Source organism: Saccharomyces kudriavzevii (assembly GCF_947243775.1).
Source record: "Saccharomyces kudriavzevii IFO 1802 strain IFO1802 genome assembly, chromosome: 12".
NCBI lineage: Eukaryota > Fungi > Ascomycota > Saccharomycetes > Saccharomycetales > Saccharomycetaceae > Saccharomyces > Saccharomyces kudriavzevii.
Window position 1 is genome coordinate 496,246 of NC_079283.1, and position 20,477 is coordinate 516,722.

General features: G+C 39.0%; 9 protein-coding genes across 9 annotated transcripts; 6 read left to right on the forward strand and 3 right to left on the reverse strand.

The window, feature by feature from the left end:
• Positions 1 to 13: 13 nt before the first annotated feature.
• Positions 14 to 1,012, reverse strand: VTA1 (Vta1p; the record flags this gene model as incomplete). Its single annotated transcript, XM_056229801.1, has 1 exon — positions 14 to 1,012. The coding sequence occupies one exon, from the start codon at positions 1,010 to 1,012 to the stop codon at positions 14 to 16; it is 999 nt and encodes a 332-aa protein (XP_056083784.1).
• Positions 1,013 to 1,276: 264 nt separating this feature from the next.
• Positions 1,277 to 3,679, forward strand: SWI6 (transcriptional regulator SWI6; the record flags this gene model as incomplete). Its single annotated transcript, XM_056229802.1, has 1 exon — positions 1,277 to 3,679. The coding sequence occupies one exon, from the start codon at positions 1,277 to 1,279 to the stop codon at positions 3,677 to 3,679; it is 2,403 nt and encodes an 800-aa protein (XP_056083785.1).
• Positions 3,680 to 3,862: 183 nt separating this feature from the next.
• TOS4 (Tos4p) lies at positions 3,863 to 5,347 on the reverse strand (the record flags this gene model as incomplete). Its single annotated transcript, XM_056229804.1, has 1 exon — positions 3,863 to 5,347. One exon carries the CDS (start codon positions 5,345 to 5,347, stop codon positions 3,863 to 3,865), a length of 1,485 nt encoding a protein of 494 aa, XP_056083786.1.
• Positions 5,348 to 5,994: 647 nt separating this feature from the next.
• On the forward strand, positions 5,995 to 6,647 carry RPL37A (60S ribosomal protein eL37; the record flags this gene model as incomplete). The annotated part of the gene is made up of 2 exons (XM_056229805.1): positions 5,995 to 6,001; positions 6,388 to 6,647. The coding sequence occupies 2 exons, from the start codon at positions 5,995 to 5,997 to the stop codon at positions 6,645 to 6,647; spliced, it is 267 nt and encodes an 88-aa protein (XP_056083787.1).
• A 338-nt stretch (positions 6,648 to 6,985) lies between these two features.
• On the forward strand, positions 6,986 to 7,744 carry EMG1 (18S rRNA pseudouridine methyltransferase; the record flags this gene model as incomplete). Its single annotated transcript, XM_056229806.1, has 1 exon — positions 6,986 to 7,744. One exon carries the CDS (start codon positions 6,986 to 6,988, stop codon positions 7,742 to 7,744), a length of 759 nt encoding a protein of 252 aa, XP_056083788.1.
• A 465-nt stretch (positions 7,745 to 8,209) lies between these two features.
• SKG3 (Skg3p) lies at positions 8,210 to 11,236 on the forward strand (the record flags this gene model as incomplete). The annotated part of the gene is made up of 1 exon (XM_056229807.1): positions 8,210 to 11,236. The coding sequence occupies one exon, from the start codon at positions 8,210 to 8,212 to the stop codon at positions 11,234 to 11,236; it is 3,027 nt and encodes a 1,008-aa protein (XP_056083789.1).
• A 342-nt stretch (positions 11,237 to 11,578) lies between these two features.
• MDL1 (ATP-binding cassette permease MDL1) lies at positions 11,579 to 13,657 on the forward strand (the record flags this gene model as incomplete). Its single annotated transcript, XM_056229808.1, has 1 exon — positions 11,579 to 13,657. The coding sequence occupies one exon, from the start codon at positions 11,579 to 11,581 to the stop codon at positions 13,655 to 13,657; it is 2,079 nt and encodes a 692-aa protein (XP_056083790.1).
• A 448-nt stretch (positions 13,658 to 14,105) lies between these two features.
• Positions 14,106 to 17,717, reverse strand: ATG26 (sterol 3-beta-glucosyltransferase; the record flags this gene model as incomplete). Its single annotated transcript, XM_056229809.1, has 1 exon — positions 14,106 to 17,717. One exon carries the CDS (start codon positions 17,715 to 17,717, stop codon positions 14,106 to 14,108), a length of 3,612 nt encoding a protein of 1,203 aa, XP_056083791.1.
• Positions 17,718 to 18,522: 805 nt separating this feature from the next.
• MMR1 (Mmr1p) lies at positions 18,523 to 19,971 on the forward strand (the record flags this gene model as incomplete). The annotated part of the gene is made up of 1 exon (XM_056229810.1): positions 18,523 to 19,971. One exon carries the CDS (start codon positions 18,523 to 18,525, stop codon positions 19,969 to 19,971), a length of 1,449 nt encoding a protein of 482 aa, XP_056083792.1.
• Positions 19,972 to 20,477: the final 506 nt, after the last annotated feature.

Sequence of the window (20,477 nt, forward strand, 5' to 3'; positions counted from 1 at the left end):
CTTATACTTTTTTTTAAATCGAATCGAGCAAACCCAGTGCCTTGGTTAATTCATCTTTAGCCGTGGGCAGATCTTCGTAATTCAGTGCGCTTATGGCATATTTGGCGTATTTTTGGATTTGCTCAATCTTACTGGATCTATCCATGATTTTGGTCAACTCATCTTTTGTATACGACTTGTGCGCTGGTGCTGGTGGCGCCGGCGGTGTAGAAGAGTGTATAGGCGACAGCTCTCCCTTGTTCTCTGGTTCTTGATCTTGTTTTATTGCTCCCTCACACTTGTCGGGGCTTCGTTCTTCCTCACTTGAGTTATCAGAATCGTCGATAAATTCAGGTACTTCATCCACAGGCTCATCCGATTTCCCTTGACCTTCGGTAGTCAAGTCGTCCCCTTTAAAATCATCACTGGTTTTCAAATCATTTATCAGGTCGCCAACTTCTTCGTCCCTTGCCTCCTCGTTGTCATCTATGAAATCAGAATAGTCTAGCTTTTCCTTATCCGTAGATCCAATTTCACCCTTAGCTAATTTACTCAAGTACAATTTGCAGTACTTTATTCGTTTTTCCAACGAGCTTACACTTGTTTCACTTATATTTTCCTTCCAAAGATGTAAAATGCACGAAAATAGATCAATACAACACCAAAGCGACCTTTTTAACATAACGTCCCAGGGCCCGTCTTTCAGCTGTTTTAGTTTTTCGTTATACAATGACATTGTGAAGTTCAGCATATAAATCTTGGACTTTTCCTGATCATGTATTAGCGTATTCATTACCTGTACGCCTTTGTCACTGTTTTCTGCCTGGCTTTCACCTCCAACTTCCTTCTTAAACCCTTCAATAGTATCAAGCAGTTCGACGGCTAGAGCGGTCATATCTTGGGAGCGCTCGTCTTCACTCAGTATCAATTCTACAGCATATAATTGAAGGTAGTATCCGATGATCCCTAGTCCAACTTTGTCAAAATCTTTCGCTGTAGCAACGACCCTAGTGGCGCTATTCGTTACCGACATTACTCACAACACAAATAAAAATATCAGGAAACAAATGAAGTAAACTTTGAAGGCTATATATATCTCCTCCATTTTCCACCTAGGCTGGGCTTTAATGAAAACATCCGCCATATTTCACTCTTTTTTTAAATTACATCCATCCCAAACGAGTTCATAATAACAAAAAAAACAAAGAAAAATCACGATTAAGTAACGCCGATATGAACTAAGCAAAGAGCAAAAAGAAAAACCACTAAAAAAGAAGACAACACACCCCTCCAGAGGATGGCATTGGAAGAAGTGGTACGATATTTGGGAGCTCATAATGAGATTCCTCTGACCCTCACTAGAGACTCTGAAACTGGCCATTTCCTCCTGAAGCACTTCCTACCCATTTTACAGCAATATCATGATACAGGGAATATTAACGAAACAAACCCGGATAACTTCCCCACTGACGAGGAAAGAAATAAATTACTGACGCATTATGGGATTGTTGTGACTACCGACGATCAAGGTGAGTTATGGATAGAATTGGAAAAATGTTTACAATTGCTAAACATGTTAAATTTATTTGATTTGTTTCAGGACGCATTCGAATTCGAAGAACCTGAAACAGATCAGGATGAAGAAGACCCCGATCATTCGAAGGAAACAGGAAATGAAGCTAAAAATGAAATTTCCACCATCAGTTCTAAAAGGATTAATATTTTACAAGATATGAGCGCAGATTCCGATGCCCACAGAGAATTAGGCTCTCCATTAAAGAAGTTGAAGATAGATACTTCTATGATAGATGCGGAAAGTGACTCGGCTCCCAACGCTGCCACAGACAATATCGACAATCACAATAAGAAATCCGCCAGCGGCAGCGAGAACAACAATGACGCCGATGACAATGAAGGGGCAACTACGCCTATCGTTACATTTACTCATGATCTAACTTCTGAATTTTTGAGTAAACCTTTAATTATTGTGAAAACATTGCCTTCTCCAATTGTAAACGATAACGAACAGAAAATGAAACTTGAGGCATTTTTACAACGATTGTTATTCCCGGAAGTCCAAGAAATGCCTGCATCTCTTAATGATGATAACAATGCCAGAAACTCGGAAGAAGCTGACTCAGATCAGCAACAACACGTATCATTTGATAGCGTTTTGCAAGAGGTCAACGATGCTTTTCCTAACACTCAATTGAACCTTAATATTCCCGTCGATGAGCATGGAAACACCCCATTGCATTGGTTGACTTCGATAGCGAATCTTGAATTAGTGAAAAACTTAGTCAAACATGGTTCAAACAGACTATATGGTGATAATATGGGGGAGTCGTGTTTGGTGAAGGCTGTTAAATCTGTTAACAATTATGACTCAGGGACTTTTGAGACACTCCTAGATTATCTGTATCCATGTCTAATAGTGGAAGATTCGATGAACAGGACGATTTTGCACCATATCATTATTACATCTGGCATGACTGGCTGTTCCTCCGCTGCTAAATATTATTTAGACATTTTGATGGGATGGATCGTTAAGAAACAAAACAGGCCCATCCAAAATGGTAATATTAACAATGAAAATAATACTGATAAAAAAAAAAAAGAAAAAAAGGACTCAATACTGGAAAATTTGGACCTGAAATGGATAATTACAAACATGCTCAATGCACAAGACTCCAATGGCGATACTTGCCTGAATATTGCTGCTAGGTTGGGAAACATATCAATAGTAGATGCGCTATTAGATTATGGTGCAGACCCATTTATTGCCAATAAGTCTGGCTTAAGACCAGTCGATTTTGGGGCAGGTACTTCAAAATTACAAAATAGCAAAGAAAACCATGAAAATTCAAACCAGGCATCTAAGAGTGATTCTGAAGGTCAAAACAACGGAAATAAAAAAAAAGTAAGGTCTCAGCTGTTGAAAAATCCTCCTGAAACGACATCATTAATCAATGATGTCCAAAGCTTATTAAACTCCATCTCTGAAGATTATGAGAGTGAGACAGTGCAATATAATGAAAAATTAGAAAGTCTCCATAGAGAACTAAATGAACAACGGGAAAAATTAGCTAATTCAAGAGGTCAATTGGCAAATGTCAAAGAATTAAAAGATGAGTACTCATTAATGCAGGAGCAATTGGGTAATTTGGAAGCAGGAATTGAAGAAGAAGAGGCAAGTTTTAAAAACGAGAGCAAAAAGCTGGGAATTGTAGCGGACGAAAGTTCAGGTATTGATTGGGACTCCAGTGAGTATGACGCAGATGAACCATTTAAAGTGGAGTTCATCTCAGAACTCTTAGAGGAAAAGCTGCAAAGGGACTATGACGGAGACATTTCCAAATTACTGGAATCGGAATCAAAAGAACAAATAATAGAACAAATACGAAATCAAGTTCCAGTAGAAAAAATTAACTCTATGCTGCCACCAATTGCTCTACTAAAGGCAAGAATAAATGCATACAAAAGAAACGATAAACACTTGAGTAGTGTCCTGCACACAATCGGTACCAAACAATCAGAATTAGAAGACAAATTTAGGAGAGTACTGTCTTTATGTTTGAAGATCGATGAAAACAAGGTTGACGATATGCTTGATGGTTTATTACAGGCCATATCTTCCGAAGACCCGCAAGATATTGATACCGAGGAAATGCAAGATTTCTTGAAAAAACATGCTTCGTAACATCGTGAGATGTTTCTACTCTTCCTGTATGCTGTTCTTTCTTTTTAAGGTCATTCTTTTAGTGATTAATCTACTTATTTTACTACATAACTGTATTCTTACAAAACTTTATGTGCTCAGGCATGATACGTAAGTCATGATTTTTGATTCTGTTTTATGATATCTGCAATAGAATAGAATATTTTATTTGGTTGGCTTTTTCCAAAAATACTGCTTATGTGTCCTTCTACAGGATCTTAAACCAGTCCTCCCGCCTTTTAGTGAACTTACCAAATTTCTTCTTTCGTAATCATCATCATTTTCCAAATCATAGAAATATTCTTCGTCTAACGGTTTACCAGCAGCGTCCTTACCATGACGATAGATGACACCGACACATTTCGCGTCGCTTAAAATTGAACGCAGCTCATCTCTTGATAATTCAGAGATTCTGGAATTCACCTGTTGTAACTGAAATAGTGGCGTTTGCTGGGCGTTTGCAAAGGCTAGATGATTGGTCAAAATATGTTGTAAATGGATAACATCAACATTTCTTCGAAACAATTCATCCAAAGCCTCTTTAACTGACTTTTTTGGCTTTGCTGGTAAAATCCTCTTGTTCAGCTTTGACTTTCTCATAACCACGGGTATTTTGTCGTATGGTGGTGATTCCTGCCTATTAATTTGCTCCTCATGATCGACAGAAGATACAGATGAAAGTGGAGATGATTTTGAGTTCAAGAAATGGCTCAGCATCCTTCCAGCGACACCAGAATCACTACCAGTGCAAATTTTATTAGCATTGTCTTTGAGTATTTTTTTGGGCCTGTCCGATGAAGTTTCGGTAAATATCAGTGGATGTTTTCTTATTCCCCCCATATGTTTCATTTCACTTTCATTTTCAACTCGTTCTTCTAGCCTTGCAGGCTCTGAACAATGCCTTTCTTTTTTTAACGAAACGCGAAGTAAAACTTGCCTAAAATCCAACATGATGTTCTTATAATATGGCATATAAACGGTGTCACCTTCTTCCAAGGTGAAGCTAACGGATTTATCGTCATCTTGAATCTTCTTATCGCAATTTTCGTTCGAAAAGCAGGGTGTAAGCCTATATGCCTTCTCACCGCTGTCCATAGTGGTCTTCAATAGATAACAATCAAATTCTTTACGGTAAATGACAATTAACCCGTTCATACTGAAGCAATGAATCTTTAGTTCGTTGGACTGTGTTAGGTAAGAGATGCTGGCATGAACTCTGGATACAAATTTGTTCTTACAGAGGGCAACATCACATTGCGAACTATTACGCCCAACAGTAATGGTGTTCGTCTTAGCAGAATCCAATTCAGTATTGATGACCTTTGTGTGCTTTGAAGGGGAAAAATTTTTGGGAGACAACCTGGGGGAAGCTTCTTCTACCTGCATAGGAAAGGCCGGAGAAGAAGGAATGGTGTCAACCTTATTTGACCTAACAGGAGACGAAACTCTTCCTATACTGGATGAAGGAAACGGAGTTGGATAGTCACTTTTTCCAATACTCCTAAATGATTCTAGCACAACTTTACCAGCCTTTGCATGATTAGGAGATGGGGAGTTGGGTTGCTGGTTGGAAATAGGAATAGGGAAATACGGACCCTTTATGTGTGAGCCCACTGTTCTATATGGGGACGAAGGGAAATGTGAACTCATTTGCTTCTTGTAATTGTTATTCTTGATGCGTTATGGTAAATGTTCAAGAAATTCGTTTACAGTAATGATTCATAAGACTGTTATTCTTTAGCACACAAATGAATTAAAACAGAAAAACTTGCCATCGATAGAGTTCCCTTCCTTCCGACTTCAGCTGTTTATTCTCATCGAAACACGAAACCAACATAAATAGGTGATTAATAAAAAAAAGGACCATGGTAATTTTTCGCGTTCTCGCGTTTGATGTACTAAAAACTTCACCAGGACAACATCAGTACATTATTAGGCTCTACTGCCACCCATACATTGAGTGGTGCCGTGAAAAAAAAAAAAATAGCATTACCCATTTTTGGAAAGGAACGCAAAGTCGTAGGCTGCACTGTAACTGGTAAATGGGCTCCTAGAGGGAGAAGGATTCCATCATCGGCCCATCCCCTCGGCCGCAGAAGGGTTTGGGCGAGTCCACAGTAGGAAGGCGCAGTCCGTCTCCTCTTGTGGGCCGGTCGTCACCTTTTGCAATGTTACTGATCTTCAACATTGCAAGTGAATGAATGAGATAAACTCTATATGAGGGTACTATTGGATTTCAAAGAGTTTACATCATAGTAGACAACTGCTAAAGCACCATACAAATAATATAGACTAAAATGAGTAGTATGTAGAAGGATACCGAGAACATAACTGTGAATTTGTTAATAATGACCGTGGCAAGACAGCAAGGAAACAAAAGAAACGCCATAGTAGAGAGAGAGGAGGGCATGCCCATCGAAGTGATTTTTACCGTGACCGGATGAAATGAAGTGGATTCACTAATATGAAGATGTAAAATTAACAGAATAACGAACCGAAAACACGCTGAACAAAAGATCCCTCACGGAAGGCGAAAATTTGTTGCGTCTACACTTGAGGTCAAGCCAGGTGTTCAATTTTAATGGCGTTAAAAAACAGTCACTTTAGAGAGATAACAATGGGATAAAGCAAAATATACTAACAAGTCTAATCAAATTGTTGCCTAACAATTACGATTTTCTTCTAAATAGAGGGTACTCCTTCATTCGGTAAGCGTCATAACAAGTCTCACACTTTGTGTAACAGATGTGGTCGTCGTTCATTCCATGTTCAAAAGAAGACCTGTTCTTCCTGTGGTTATCCAGCTGCTAAGACCAGATCTCACAACTGGGCCGCCAAGGCTAAGAGAAGACACACTACTGGTACTGGTAGAATGAGATACTTGAAACATGTCTCAAGAAGATTCAAGAACGGGTTCCAAACCGGCTCTGCTTCTAAGGCTTCTGCTTAATTTCTATACTAGGATTTATTTCTTTAAATGAAGACTCAATAATTAGAGACCTTATATAATAACCAACCGCAAAAAAAACTTTTAAACAATTAGTTAACAAAACTTTCGTCTCTTCTTGGTACTATATCTTCATCTATATTCTTATAGCACGATATATTTGAATGGTTCAAGTCCAATATAAACTCACTGTTTCGTATAGCGTGACTGGAAAAAAGCGAAAAATTATTATTGGATGAAATATGCAGAGATATCTTGAAGTGTTTTACTTATACCAGACAATGGAACAGTCAAAACTGATACTGATACTGAAAATATACTCTCCAAGAATCCCCTAGATCATGGTTGAAGATTCAAGAGTTAGAGATGCTTTTAAAAGCGGTGAACAAAAGGCATTGCCGGCCTCTTTGGTTCCACAAGCACCTACTGTCTTGACATCAAAGGATAAGATTACCAAGCGAATGATTGTGGTATTATCTATGGCCTCTCTCGAGACACATAAGATATCGTCTAATGGACCTGGTGGTGATAAGTATGTTCTTTTGAACTGTGACGACCATCAGGGTTTATTAAAAAAAATGGGTAGGGACATTAGTGAGGCAAGACCAGATATCACCCACCAGTGTCTTTTGACTCTGCTGGATTCTCCAATCAACAAAGCTGGGAAATTGCAAGTCTACATTCAGACAAGTCGAAACATTCTCATCGAAGTTAACCCTACCGTTCGTATACCAAGAACTTTTAAAAGATTTTCTGGTTTAATGGTTCAATTACTACATAAGCTATCTATCAGATCCGTAAATTCTGAAGAAAAACTACTGAAAGTAATCAAGAACCCGATTACCGATCATCTACCTACCAAGTGCCGTAAAGTTACGTTATCCTATGACGCACCTGTTATCCGTGTTCAAGATTACATTGAAAAACTAGACGATGACGAGAGTATATGTGTATTTGTCGGTGCCATGGCGAGAGGTAAAGATAACTTCGCAGATGAGTACGTCGACGAAAAAGTCGGTCTGTCCAATTACCCATTGTCCGCCTCAGTTGCGTGCTCTAAGTTTTGCCACGGTGCAGAAGATGCTTGGAATATTCTATAGTGCTAAAGTTCCATCTAGCATGCTCTTTGTATAATAAACAGTCCATATACTATATAGAAATAACCGAGCCATTTTGATCAATTCGACCACACCTTTGTTCTTGCCCCACGCGCAATAATGAATGGTTCGGAAATCATCTGAACGAGGCTCAGTCTTCAAATATTTCACCCAATTCGGACCCTGAACGGTGAACAAAATTTCGATATGATATCAACAAAACATGGGAGCAACTCTTGGCGAAAAGTAAAGATCAAGAATTCATTTAAAAAGACTTTGACAACAACAAGCAGTATAACGAATTGCCCATTTACCCGTCTGTACCAATATTCCAAGTGGTCAGTCCTTACAAATTTTTTTTCCTTTGTTTATTCTTATTAAAAGATATTCTTAGAAAGCAAAAAATATAGTCCCAAGACTTAACAATTAAAAAACAACCGCAAGAACGCCAATAAGACATAATAAGAGATGAAACGAATTTTTTCTGGCGTGAAGTCTCCAAAATTACCTGCCCCTCCAAAAGCTTTCAAAAATGATGATAGCCCATCCGCTCCAGGCTCTCCTAAACTCGATCAAGGGCTTCGAAGTTTATCAGCGTCAGCTTCAAGGCTCTTCAGTAGCTCAGCATCCACACCCGGCAGTCCCACGCTGCATCTTCCGCAGGAACACTCTATCAATGGTGACATTTCGCCAGAGTTAGTACCGATTATTACTTTACTTTCTGCACAGGTTCATAGGAGATATCATTATGGTATGTTCTTGCTATTACATGATTTGAAAACAGATGGCACACCTGCTACGCGTCAATGGGAACACTGCTATGGCGTACTGCTAGGCACGCAACTGGCCTTATGGGATGCTAAAGAACTTTCTAATTCAAGGACTAATGAAGAAGAACCAAACTTGAAAAAAGTCGCATCAAGACCGACTTTCATCAACTTTACAGATGCTTCAGTGAGGAATCTAGATTCGGAAGATCATATAACAAGTACAGGAGATAGTAAAATCACAAAAAACGATTTGGACAACGTACTTGTCGTTTCCACAACGCTGAAAAACAGGTATTTCTTGAAATTTAAGAACTCAAAATCTTTCAGAACTTGGGATGCAGCAATCAGGTTAAGTTTATTCGAATTTACCGCATTACAAGAAGCTTACACAGGTTCATTTCTTTCGAGTAGAGGTGTTAAACTTGGCGATATTCAGGTTATTATGGCTGATACAAAATTCACCTACGAAGACTGGGTTAGTGTGAGATTTGGGACAGGCATGCCATGGAAGCGTTGCTACGCTGTTATCTCTCCACAATCTGGCAAAAAAAAGAAAACTTCGAAGGGTTCAATATGTTTCTATGAAAATGACAGAAAAATCAAAAAATCAAATGCCATGACAACTGTCGTAGATGCAAAGGCCTTATATGCTGTTTATCCCTCGTCCCCAATTTTAATTGATACGTCTACGATCATAAAATTAGAAGGATTTGTTTCTTTTGAAAAGAATGAGGAACCTCAGCAGACTAACATCTTCATTATGCCTGAAAAACATCAAGGCGTTCCTGGATACGATACCATTATTCGTTTCTTAATCCCAGCTATGAATGCTTTCTACTTGTATGGTAGGCCAAAGGGTCTCATTGCCAATAGAGTTGACCCACATTCTCTACTGTTTGCTTTGCCAACGCTTCCCCATGTATCTTATTTACAGGTGGATGATGTTCTATCATTAACCAACGACGAAGCTTACCTGCATTGGAGCGCCACTGACTGGAGAGATAATATTGTTCATCTACTGCAAAAGAAATTAAGTAAGGGCTATAAGGGTTGTGGCAGTAAATCCGTATCTATCGCTTCCGGCATGATGAAGTCACCGACAATTAGCTCAGTAGAGTTATTTGAAGGGTACAATTCACTCGCTGAGAAGCCAATAGAGGTCTTGCAAAAATCTAAGGTAAAATCTTGTTCTACGCTGGCGTTAACTGACGATGCTAGTTCACTTTCTGCCTCTATGGGTTCTCATGTGACCCCAGCCAAGCAAAGACGGTTACCTTTGCCCGATGATTCTTCAAAGATTAGTGATTCTGTGTCAGCCCGATCCAGCGTTAACACTAATTTTAAGGATATCCTTATTACCCCAATGGGATCTGGGATGTTCAGTCAAAATATTACGGATAGCAGCTTGACATCAAGTTTAAAACTTGAAGCTGCCGATTCAAGCTTGAAAAGCAGGGAAGATGTTGAGGCAAATTCTGCTAATAACTTTTCTATGACGCCAGAAAAACAAAATGTACCCCTGGCTAACGCAGCTGAATTATCTGCCCTTTATGACAAATATTCTACTTCTCCCTTTGGTAGATCCGAGGCTAACTTAAGCCCTAAGCCACAAACAAAAAGTCCTTATGAGAGATACGTTGGAACAACCGCCGAAAATAAGACATTCGAAATAGGCAACGTCAGAGAATCTAAGAGTACGATCAACACATCCCAATCTTCACCTTCAAGGGTAGAAGATAATAGACGTTCAAAAAATGAGGATCTAGGATCATTAAGAGAGTTTGAAGAGTTATCTCAAAAGATCAGCAATATGGGAGTGGGTAATATATCTTCAGAGGCTTTAAACAGTAGATCAGAAGATAACTCCTTAGTAACAGATTTGAACTTAGATATTAATGACAATTCATCTATTAATCTACCTGGTCAGCAACATGAACCGGACTTCGGAGAAGAGAACGTGTTTGATCCAGACTATATGGAACAGAATCAAATGTTAGAGACCGAAAGTAGATACTCCACGGATGGATTTAACTTTTCAGATAACCAAGATTCAGCGTCGAGTAATTACAGCAATTCACAGGTAAACGCAATGGCAACTGAGAGTTTTTCTGGTGTTGACAAGATTCCACATTCCTTTTTATTTACAAATTTAAATAAGCTTACCGCGAATGGAGACAGCCATCAGAATAGGACTGATGCTAGGGATGATAAAATAAAAAAACCTCTACAATTGCCACCACTTCATATAGCAGAACCACAATCCCTGTCATCTGCTAATAGAAATTCAGCGGCTAACGCCTCACAACCTCACACACCATACCCCTCCTGTGGTCCATCGGTAAAAATAAGAACGGGTCCCTTGACCATGCAGCCTGTGCGCCAAGGTGGAAACTCCTCAATAAATACTTTCTCATCTCCACAACAACAGTTGCCGACCTCACAGCAACATCAATTGCATGCGCCCTCCTTGAGAAACGATGCTTATCGAAATGTTAATAATCAAAATCCATACTATTCATCGCAGCAACAGCCTCAAAACATGAGATACTTGAATAATAAGGCGCCAATGAACAGTAGATCCCCAATACGACAACCACACTTTCGAGATGACCGTCCTAACCTTCATATAGACACCAATGACCATACAAAGCCACGTACTCCGCAAGCCGGATTTTCGCAGTTCATGCCGCCCAATAACACATCGACTAACCCATATTCTAACTAATTCAGTTTCCTTTCAACTTTTTTTTTTTTTACAGTCAATGATCCTATGTACTTCTCTACAAATGTATTATTCTTATTGAGACTGTAGAGCTATCTCTATTTGCCCTCTAACTTTTGTTTTTAGTTCATATATTTCTCCATTAACAGGCGCATTGCCGTCGCTGTCGTCTCTTTTTCGTTTAGGCGCATCAACCCGAGGCAACAGAATCATGAACTCATTGTATATGTCAAGGCTTTACCATTGAATGGACACGCAATTCGAAATTCAGCTGAGTAAGCGGTGTTACTTACATGAGAAGCATATTAGCGGAAAAACAATAGACTAAAAGACACGAAAGCTCCGATGATTGTAAGAATGATACGTCTCTGTAACGGCCCTAAGATGCTACGAAGCCAATTTACATGGGTTGGCGCACTGTATTCAACCAAACCGTCGTTCAAGACCATCGTGTGCCCAAAAGTAAGGTTGAACTCAATTATATCACACAAAAAAGCATTGTTATCTCAGTCAATACGACTGCAATCAAGCATTGCGGAGGGAAAGGCATCCACCAAGCCCACTTTAAAGTTATCCGATGCTAATTCAAAATCATCCGGATTTAAAGACATTAAGCGATTGTTTGTTTTGTCCAGACCAGAATCCAAATATATCGGGCTCGCCCTTCTTTTGATTCTTATTTCGAGTTCAGTTAGTATGGCGGTACCTTCTGTTATTGGTAAATTATTGGATGTAGCTTCCGAAAGCGATGACGAAGAAGATGAAGAGAAAGCGAGAGACAGTAAGCTTTACGGACTAACCAAGAAGCAATTCTTTACAGCCTTGGGATTAGTGTTTGTAATTGGTGCAGTTGCTAACGCAAGTAGAATCATTATCCTAAAAATCACCGGTGAACGATTGGTTGCAAGACTAAGGACAAGAACAATGAAAGCTGCCTTAGACCAAGATGCAACGTTTCTAGATACCAATCGTGTTGGCGATTTAATTTCGAGATTATCATCAGATGCGTCCATAGTGGCGAAGTCTGTAACACAGAACGTCTCTGATGGAACAAGGGCAATTATCCAAGGCTTTGTCGGCTTTGGTATGATGAGTTTCCTTTCTTGGAAATTAACTTGTGTTATGATGCTTTTGGCCCCTCCACTGGGTGCAATGGCGCTGGTATATGGTAAAAAGATACGGAACCTCTCAAGACAATTGCAGACTTCCGTAGGTGGATTAACAAAAGTGGCAGAAGAACAACTAAATGCTACTAGAACAATCCAAGCGTATGGTGGCGAAAAAAACGAGGTTCACCGTTACGCAAAGGAAGTCAGAAATGTTTTTCATATCGGCCTGAAGGAAGCTGTCACTTCCGGTTTATTCTTCGGAAGTACTGGGCTAGTTGGCAACACAGCAATGTTATCGTTATTACTAGTCGGAACAAACATGATTCAAAGTGGCGTAATGACAATTGGTGAACTGTCAAGTTTCATGATGTATGCCGTATATACCGGAAGTTCATTGTTTGGCTTATCTAGCTTCTATTCAGAACTTATGAAAGGTGCTGGTGCTGCAGCTAGAGTGTTTGAATTGAATGACCGTAAACCGCTAATCCATCCGACTATTGGGAAGGACCCAATTTCTTTGGCGCATAAACCTGTTGTTTTCAAAAATGTGTCGTTTACCTATCCAACTCGGCCCAAACATCAAATTTTCAAGGACTTAAATATTACTATCAAACCCGGTGAACATGTTTGTGCTGTAGGTCCATCAGGAAGCGGTAAATCAACAATCGCATCCTTGTTGCTCAGATATTATGATGTAAATTCAGGATCGATTGAGTTTGATGATGAAGACGTCAGAAATTTCAACCTGAGGAAGTATCGAAGACTAATAGGATATGTACAACAGGAACCGCTACTTTTTAACGGGACTATTTTGGACAATATCCTCTACTGCATTCCATCTGAAATTGCGGAAAGGGAAGACCGTGTTGCCAGAGCCATTGAGCAAGCTAACTGCACCAAGTTTTTGGCAAATTTCCCAGATGGACTGCAAACTATGGTTGGTGCGAGAGGTGCACAGTTATCTGGTGGCCAAAAGCAAAGAATTGCATTAGCCAGAGCATTCTTATTAGATCCTGCTCTTCTTATCTTAGATGAAGCAACTAGTGCTCTTGATTCTCAAAGTGAAGAAATAGTTGCCAAAAACCTTCAGAAACGTGTAGAAAGGGGGCTCACAACAATATCGATTGCACATAGACTATCTACAATAAAACACAGCACTAGGATCATTGTACTAGGGAAGCATGGTTCCGTTGTTGAAACTGGTTCATTCCGAGATCTGATTGCTATTCCAGATAGTGAACTGAATGCGCTGCTTGCCGAACAGCACGATGAAGAAGGAAAAGAGAAAACTGCAAATTTGGACGCAATAGTGTAGCTCCAGAAGCATAGAATATTAACCCAAAAAAATGAATGATTTTGAAAGACTATTAAATGTCATAGTATGCTTGTTGAATACCAAATTTTTGTCATTTGAATAAGGACTGTATGTAATATTTTATACCATCCTGTTTTGGCAGGTTTCGTATATACCGTCACACCACAACTAATTAATATTAGATAAAGATTATATCTGCTTGGTTTAGACGGACGTATGAGATACATTATACTAAGGTTACCCTAAATCAGATGCCTGGTGGATGGATAGCCCGTACAATAGTTTCTGTTCATAATGTGATTGAAAGAACATGTAATGTAAAAATTGAAATGTGGAGCGTTCGTAAGGTAACATTCATAAAGTGAGAAAAATATACACGTTTCTCTGTGAAAGCACTGTTATAGCGTTCAATATACATTATTTAAAAGAAAAGCACACGATAGCCACTTTAGATCATCGTCCATGCTTCATCTGTTGTTTCTGCCGATGGTAATTTGATTGGATCTACAATTTCTTCATTTTTGCGCGAACTCTTTACTTTCGATAAAGTAATACTTCTCGCATACTCGAGTTCATTGTAAATGGCGCTTATTGCAGTTTTAATACCATCTTCTTTGGAAATTTTCTTTTTTATTAGCCCCGCTCTATCTTTCATAATTTTGTTTGTCGTAACTACTTTCAGGGCATCCGCTAATGTTTGGCTGTTTAGTTTCTTTAGAGCAATGCCAACACCAATATCTTCTACTCTACCGGCATAAAAAAACTGATCACCAAAAAAAGGTTTAATAATAGTGGGTAAACCAGCGCGCAATGAAGCGCCTGTGGTGCCAGAACCGCCATGATGAACGGCCGCGTCAACTTGTGGAAACAACCAATCATGAGGAACACTCCCAGTATTCAGTATATTGTTCGGGAGATCTACCTCTACTTTCTTTGCTGTCTTATCGTCTAACCTTTCTGACCAACCTTTATTTAGAATACAGTAGACATCTGCTTCCACAACTGCTTCAATAAGAGCTTCCGTCATTTCTTTTGCATTAGAGACCACGATCGAACCGAAGCCGATATATACCAACTTTTTCTTTTTTGATCTTGCCTCTAAAATAAAGTTTTCTATTTCAGGTGATGGCGTAAATGTATTTTTATCATCAAGAAACCAATATCCTGTAACCCTCACCCACTCGCTAAAGTCAATTGACGGTGGAAAAATTGTTGGAGATACGTTATACAGAAAAGGGACATTATTTTGCTGCAAAAGAAAAAGATTTGTTTTCCCTAACCCAAGAGTCTCCACCCTCCACTTATTCACTTGTCCACTAATTCCTTTCCAGAAAACATTTTCAAAAAGGACGTGGGTTAAATAATTATAATTACCGCCTCTCTTTTGATCTGGCACAATAAAAGCATGTGGATATGCTCTCGTCCTTGTCCATGGCATAGTGAACGCCCGAAAGTAAGGAATTTGTAATGCTTCAGTAATATGAATTCCAACCATAGCTGATGGCGACTCTATCAAAATATCAAATTTCCTTCTATTACAGACCTCCCAAGATGTCTGTAAAAGGGCATCGATCCATCCTCTAAATTTGCTCGACGCTTCCCTTAGCATTTTAACATTCATTGATTCATTCTCTACCATCAAGGACATAAGTTCTACCGGGTTGCCAGCAATTTCTTCAAATTGAATTCCGTGACTTTCAACAAAGCCTCGAAATTCGGAATGTGTTATGATCACCACTTGGTGGCCTTCTTTGATCAAACCCTTACCGAGGGCAATATAGGGTTGAACGTCGCCTCTTGAACCAATTGTGAGTAGTCCAAACTTATAACTTTTGTTTGGTGTTATGCTTGTCTTATAGTGCGGATTTTCATCAATCATTAACGGTACCTCAAACCCCTCTGCATTAATTTTGTCTTCGAACAGCTTTAGCTTCGCTGAATCGGGATTATGCTGTACATCACCAATCGAAGTAGATGAGAGATTTGATCCTTCTCCACTGCTTGCATATATGCTATCCAAGAGCTTTAGAATAATGCATTCAATATCATCTCTCGCTACTTCAGTACTAAATTCAAAAAATAGTTCTTCATGACCATGAATCACGACAACGAGTACGAAATAGCCAAATCGAAAGCCCTGTTCTTTGTAACATGTCTCTACATCAACCAATGGCAAAATCATATGTGTATTAGAGCCTGGTAACAAGGATCTGAAGCATATAGTATCATGGGATACGTAAATTTTACCATAAACGGGTACATTTCTATTCAGGTACGTGTAATAGGTACTGATTAGAGTTTTGTCCTTATTGAACTTGAAATGGTACCTGAATCGTTCATTGGCAGACACCTCCTCTGCTACTTTTATTAAATACGTATCATTTTTCTCAAACTCAATGCATTCGTTCCGATAATGTATTGGTTTAGCAGCCCACATCTCAGCAAAATTTTTGAGATGACTTGGTTTCCAATCCATGATTTGTTCCTGATTGTCTTCTTGTTCGTGCACCTGAATTGTGGAATGCACGGAGGAGTCTATATCATCAGTCGCATCCTTGTATATTTCTTCCACATCCTCTATTTGCGAGTCTTCAAGGAGTTTGGCCCTACGAAACCAACTATTACTTCTTCCTCTGAATCTAAATCTACTCTTCTTACCATTTTCGGAAGAAGGTACTGCTGAATTTGGAACATTCAAATATCTCGAATCCTTGTTTTCATCTTTTTCAACTTTTTGATCTTCAGCCGGGGCTGGAGCCTCCTTTTCATCAATTGATTTTACATTTTTAGAAGGACTATCATTATAAAGTGTATTAACACCAGATTTCTGCAACGTAGTTAATTGTTGGCAAAGACTGTCCTTGATCTGGCTGCCGGACCCGTCCATGAAAACAAACATGAAGTCATCGATGGCGTAAGTATGTGAACTTTCCAAAGCCCTTAACCTTAAAGTCAAAGCTTTATTGACAATAGGTTGATCATCTATTTCTATAATGTTTGGCAGTGGAATTTTCAAACTTATCGAATTGTTTTCCGAATTCTGGGCTGCAAATTGCTCCTTCTTCAAAGCGTTCACCCATGATTTAGCGGAAAAATCTGAATCTGCACTGAACTTGAATATGTTTTCATTTGTGGAAAGCTTGAAAGTTTTTACTGTATTCCCGTTCAGGGTATTTTTTTGTGTTTCGATTTTTTGGACTTCTCTCAAATCTATGGTTAAAACAGGAAAATACAGTTCAGTGGATGAGGTATACATTGAAAACAAATGATTTTTCAGCACACACCAATACCTAGTAGATCGAATGAGTTTTGTCCTAATGTTCAGGTTTCCAGACATTTTAACAGACCGAGGGTTCTTGGGCAGATATGCAAAAAAGAGGAAATGCTTCATCGTGATGAAAATATGGCCTTGAACCAACACATCTTTAAGTAGCCATGCTGGGAAATCATTCAAAAAGGGTTCTTGTTCGTCCAGGCAAAAGCGCTGCCTTAGTTTAGTAACGTTGTCCTTCGATAATTTTTCTCTAGTTACTGAAAAGTCGAATAATGTTGGTTTTCTTTTATCCGATCCTGACGGCACTTCTGGACTCACTTCACTTTTGAGGTTTTCCTTTTTGCTTTTTACTTCATTCTTACCCAGCTTCACTTGGCTACTTTCATTGGACTCAGATTCTTCAGAGTCAATCTGGGCCAGGGCATTCATCTCTTGAGCATTGTTCATACCAGCATACACACTCGCAGTCGTTAAAAGACCAGCGATGCTTTTCATCATGTACTTCGATTTTGCCAAATCATCCGCGTTGTCGTTATTGTAACCATTATCAGCATCATTGTCATACGCTTCACTAAGTCTCCCTTGCAAGTCATGCTGTTCAGCTGAATCTATCGATGAACCACTGCTTGACCTGCCCCGCCAGTGCTTGAGCTTTGAAAGCGATCTGGAAAGACGATGATGTTTAAGGGGGGTTTCCTGTTTAGATGCCTTATCAGGCACCAGCGAGATACTTGGTTTCGAGCCCGCTTCGCCATTAGAAGCTGATATAACTTGAGTAATGGGCATCCTTTCTGAAGCTATGCAGTTTCACACCAAAGCATAAAGCAATATTGAACCTTAGAAAATTGCTTTTCGACGGTCATGCCTTAACAATGGCAAGTATTTACTTTCCGATCTGCTCTTTCTGTTGGATTAGTCCCTTTTTTCTTTTTTGATATTACTATTATAATCGCTTAGCCATGACCTAATTTCGAATTCGGTCATGGCTATGAAAATAGACCTTTTTTTCAACAACCCTAAAACCTTTATGGTCGTTGTTCGTCCTGATTGGGTAAAATGTAAACATTACCTTTTGGGAAATAAATCAAAAAGAATTCAAATTAACCAATTGGCAAGGAAGCTCGATGCAGAAATATTTTGGATGTGAAGGATCTCTATTCCCGACTTTGTGAATTTTCTCGAGCAGATTCGATTACTTTTGTGCTATTTCTAGTTTTATTCAGGACAAGTTGTTATAGGTGGAAATTTTGCCCATCTGGATCATTTTTTTCAATACGCCATCAAAGTCTACCTTCGATTAACAATCTTGGCCGATTTGAAAGAACCTAGGCATAGGGACTATTGTTTTTTGACTAGTTTAGAAATAACAAGAAAAGTTAAGGGGAAGGCACTTCTTCTTCAACAATAACAGAGGAGAGGAACCATTTGTGAAATCTTCCATTCAACCTAGTTATTTTCGACTCCAACTACTTTACGCTCGTTTTCAATCCGTTATCTTTAATTGTTCTTCTTTTTTCCACCTAAGTCTTAGCCTGTATTCGTTGGCAAATCAAAAGGAGGGAAGTAAGTGAACTCAAATCACTTAGAAAAAATGAACTCTCCCACAATGAAATCAGAACAACTTACTCCAAAACTTTCACCGATGTCCTTTTGCCTAGATGATAAAAAAAATGCAGGCAGTTTTCAAAATCTACTAAATTCACCCACAAAGCTGAAATTGGAAACTGGTTCAATTAGTAACTCCTTGTTATATCCAACGTCGCTTTCTAAATTGAGCGAGCTGTCACGGGGTGGACGTTCCAAACAAAGGAGAGGTTCTGACACAATGAGGTCGGTATCTCCTATTAGATTCCAGTTTTTAAATAATACTCCAAAGATGCTGAAACCGGAGTATCTATCTCAAACAACCAATAATTTGCCATTGTTATCAGCCCTGTTGAAAAATAGCAAGAAAACTCCAAAAGCAAATACTGGGGAGGACGGCAGTCTAAATCCTGATCACTTGAATATAGAGAAAACTATCATTAAGCAAACAATCAAGGACAAACTAGAGCAGTTGCGCAATGCAGAACACGCTGTCCCAGTCCAAAACAAAGAACAAAAGACCATGCCGCTCGAAACAATTTATTATGCAGAGGAGCCAACTCCGCAAGAGAAGCCTGAAAATTCGGTTTCTTTATACACAACTGTTCCTGCACCTGCTTTGGAAAATCATTCAATGCCCAGTATATCTAACGGATCCACCCACTACTCGCACACTGAAGTAAGCGAGCTGCCTAAGGATCTAAACTTGGATAACCTGCCCACCGACAAAAATGGATTTGTTCAATACGGTCCCAAAAGCAACAACAATAACAGGTACAGTTTCATTTCTTCCACGTCCACAGACTATGAGCCAGAATGGTACGATGGGCAGCAAAATATTTCGATGCATATGCCATCGATAACTAATACGGAGGAAGCAAGTTGTCGTGATAAGTCCAATTTGGACATAAAGATTAAACAGCTGGAACTTGAAATAACGGAATTGAAGCTACAAAATGAAAAGCTAGTTCACTCCATGACAACAAACAGATACATTGAAGAAAGGTTTATGTTAGAGGTTATGAAAGATCCTAGTATCCAGGCACAGAAGTCTCAAAGAGATATTGAGAGGAAAGTCAAACAGTTGGAAAAGAAATTCTTTAACTGTAAAAAAGTTCTCAAGAAGTTGGCTGAATCTCCCACAGTAGTGGCCACCTCCACTTCAAAAACTGATGGAAATTCAGCAAGAATTCCGTGTCCAAAGACTAGATTGGCAAGAGTTTCTGTTTTGGACCTAAAAAAAATCGAAGAACAACCGGATTCTTCATCTGGAATTTCTTCCGAGGAAGATCATTTCGCGACTGACGATACAGATGCTAACGTTAACGAAGACCTGAAAAATGAGTTTGAAGAATCAATTTCTGCCCTTTCAACAACAGCTTCTGTGCAGAGCAAAGAGAGTAGGAAAGGATTTCAACTCAATATCCCCGTCCAAGTCGATGAAGAGGAAAAATAAAGCCACAATAATTTATTTATACACTAACGGTTATGGTATATTAACGCTTATTGGCTCTTCGTATTTGGAGGTTATCCAATTACGCTTTTCCGATGTGTGTACTAATGCTATTACACACCTTTTCTTTTAAGGCAACTTTTATTCAAATGCTACTGAGTGTTGAAGAAATTGCTCTTGGACTTTAATTTTTAGTCTCATGGTATCGGATGGTTTTGCTATCTGGGACAAGTTATTTATGTTACCATTTGAAAAGATACCCCGATTTTTTGAGCCAAATAGAAAATCCAGTTACGGTGTAACTGGTATTAAAAATACATATTTTTACATATTGCATTCAAGTTCATCTAATCTATACTTAAATACATCAATCAACAAAACCACGATAATAATGACAATGAAGTGTTCTCTGTTTATTTGATTATTGACACTTTTTCCCACGGGCCGAATTTTTTATTTCCGAATTCCACCAAACTAGTATTGTATTTGATGGCGAGTGGATAAAAGCA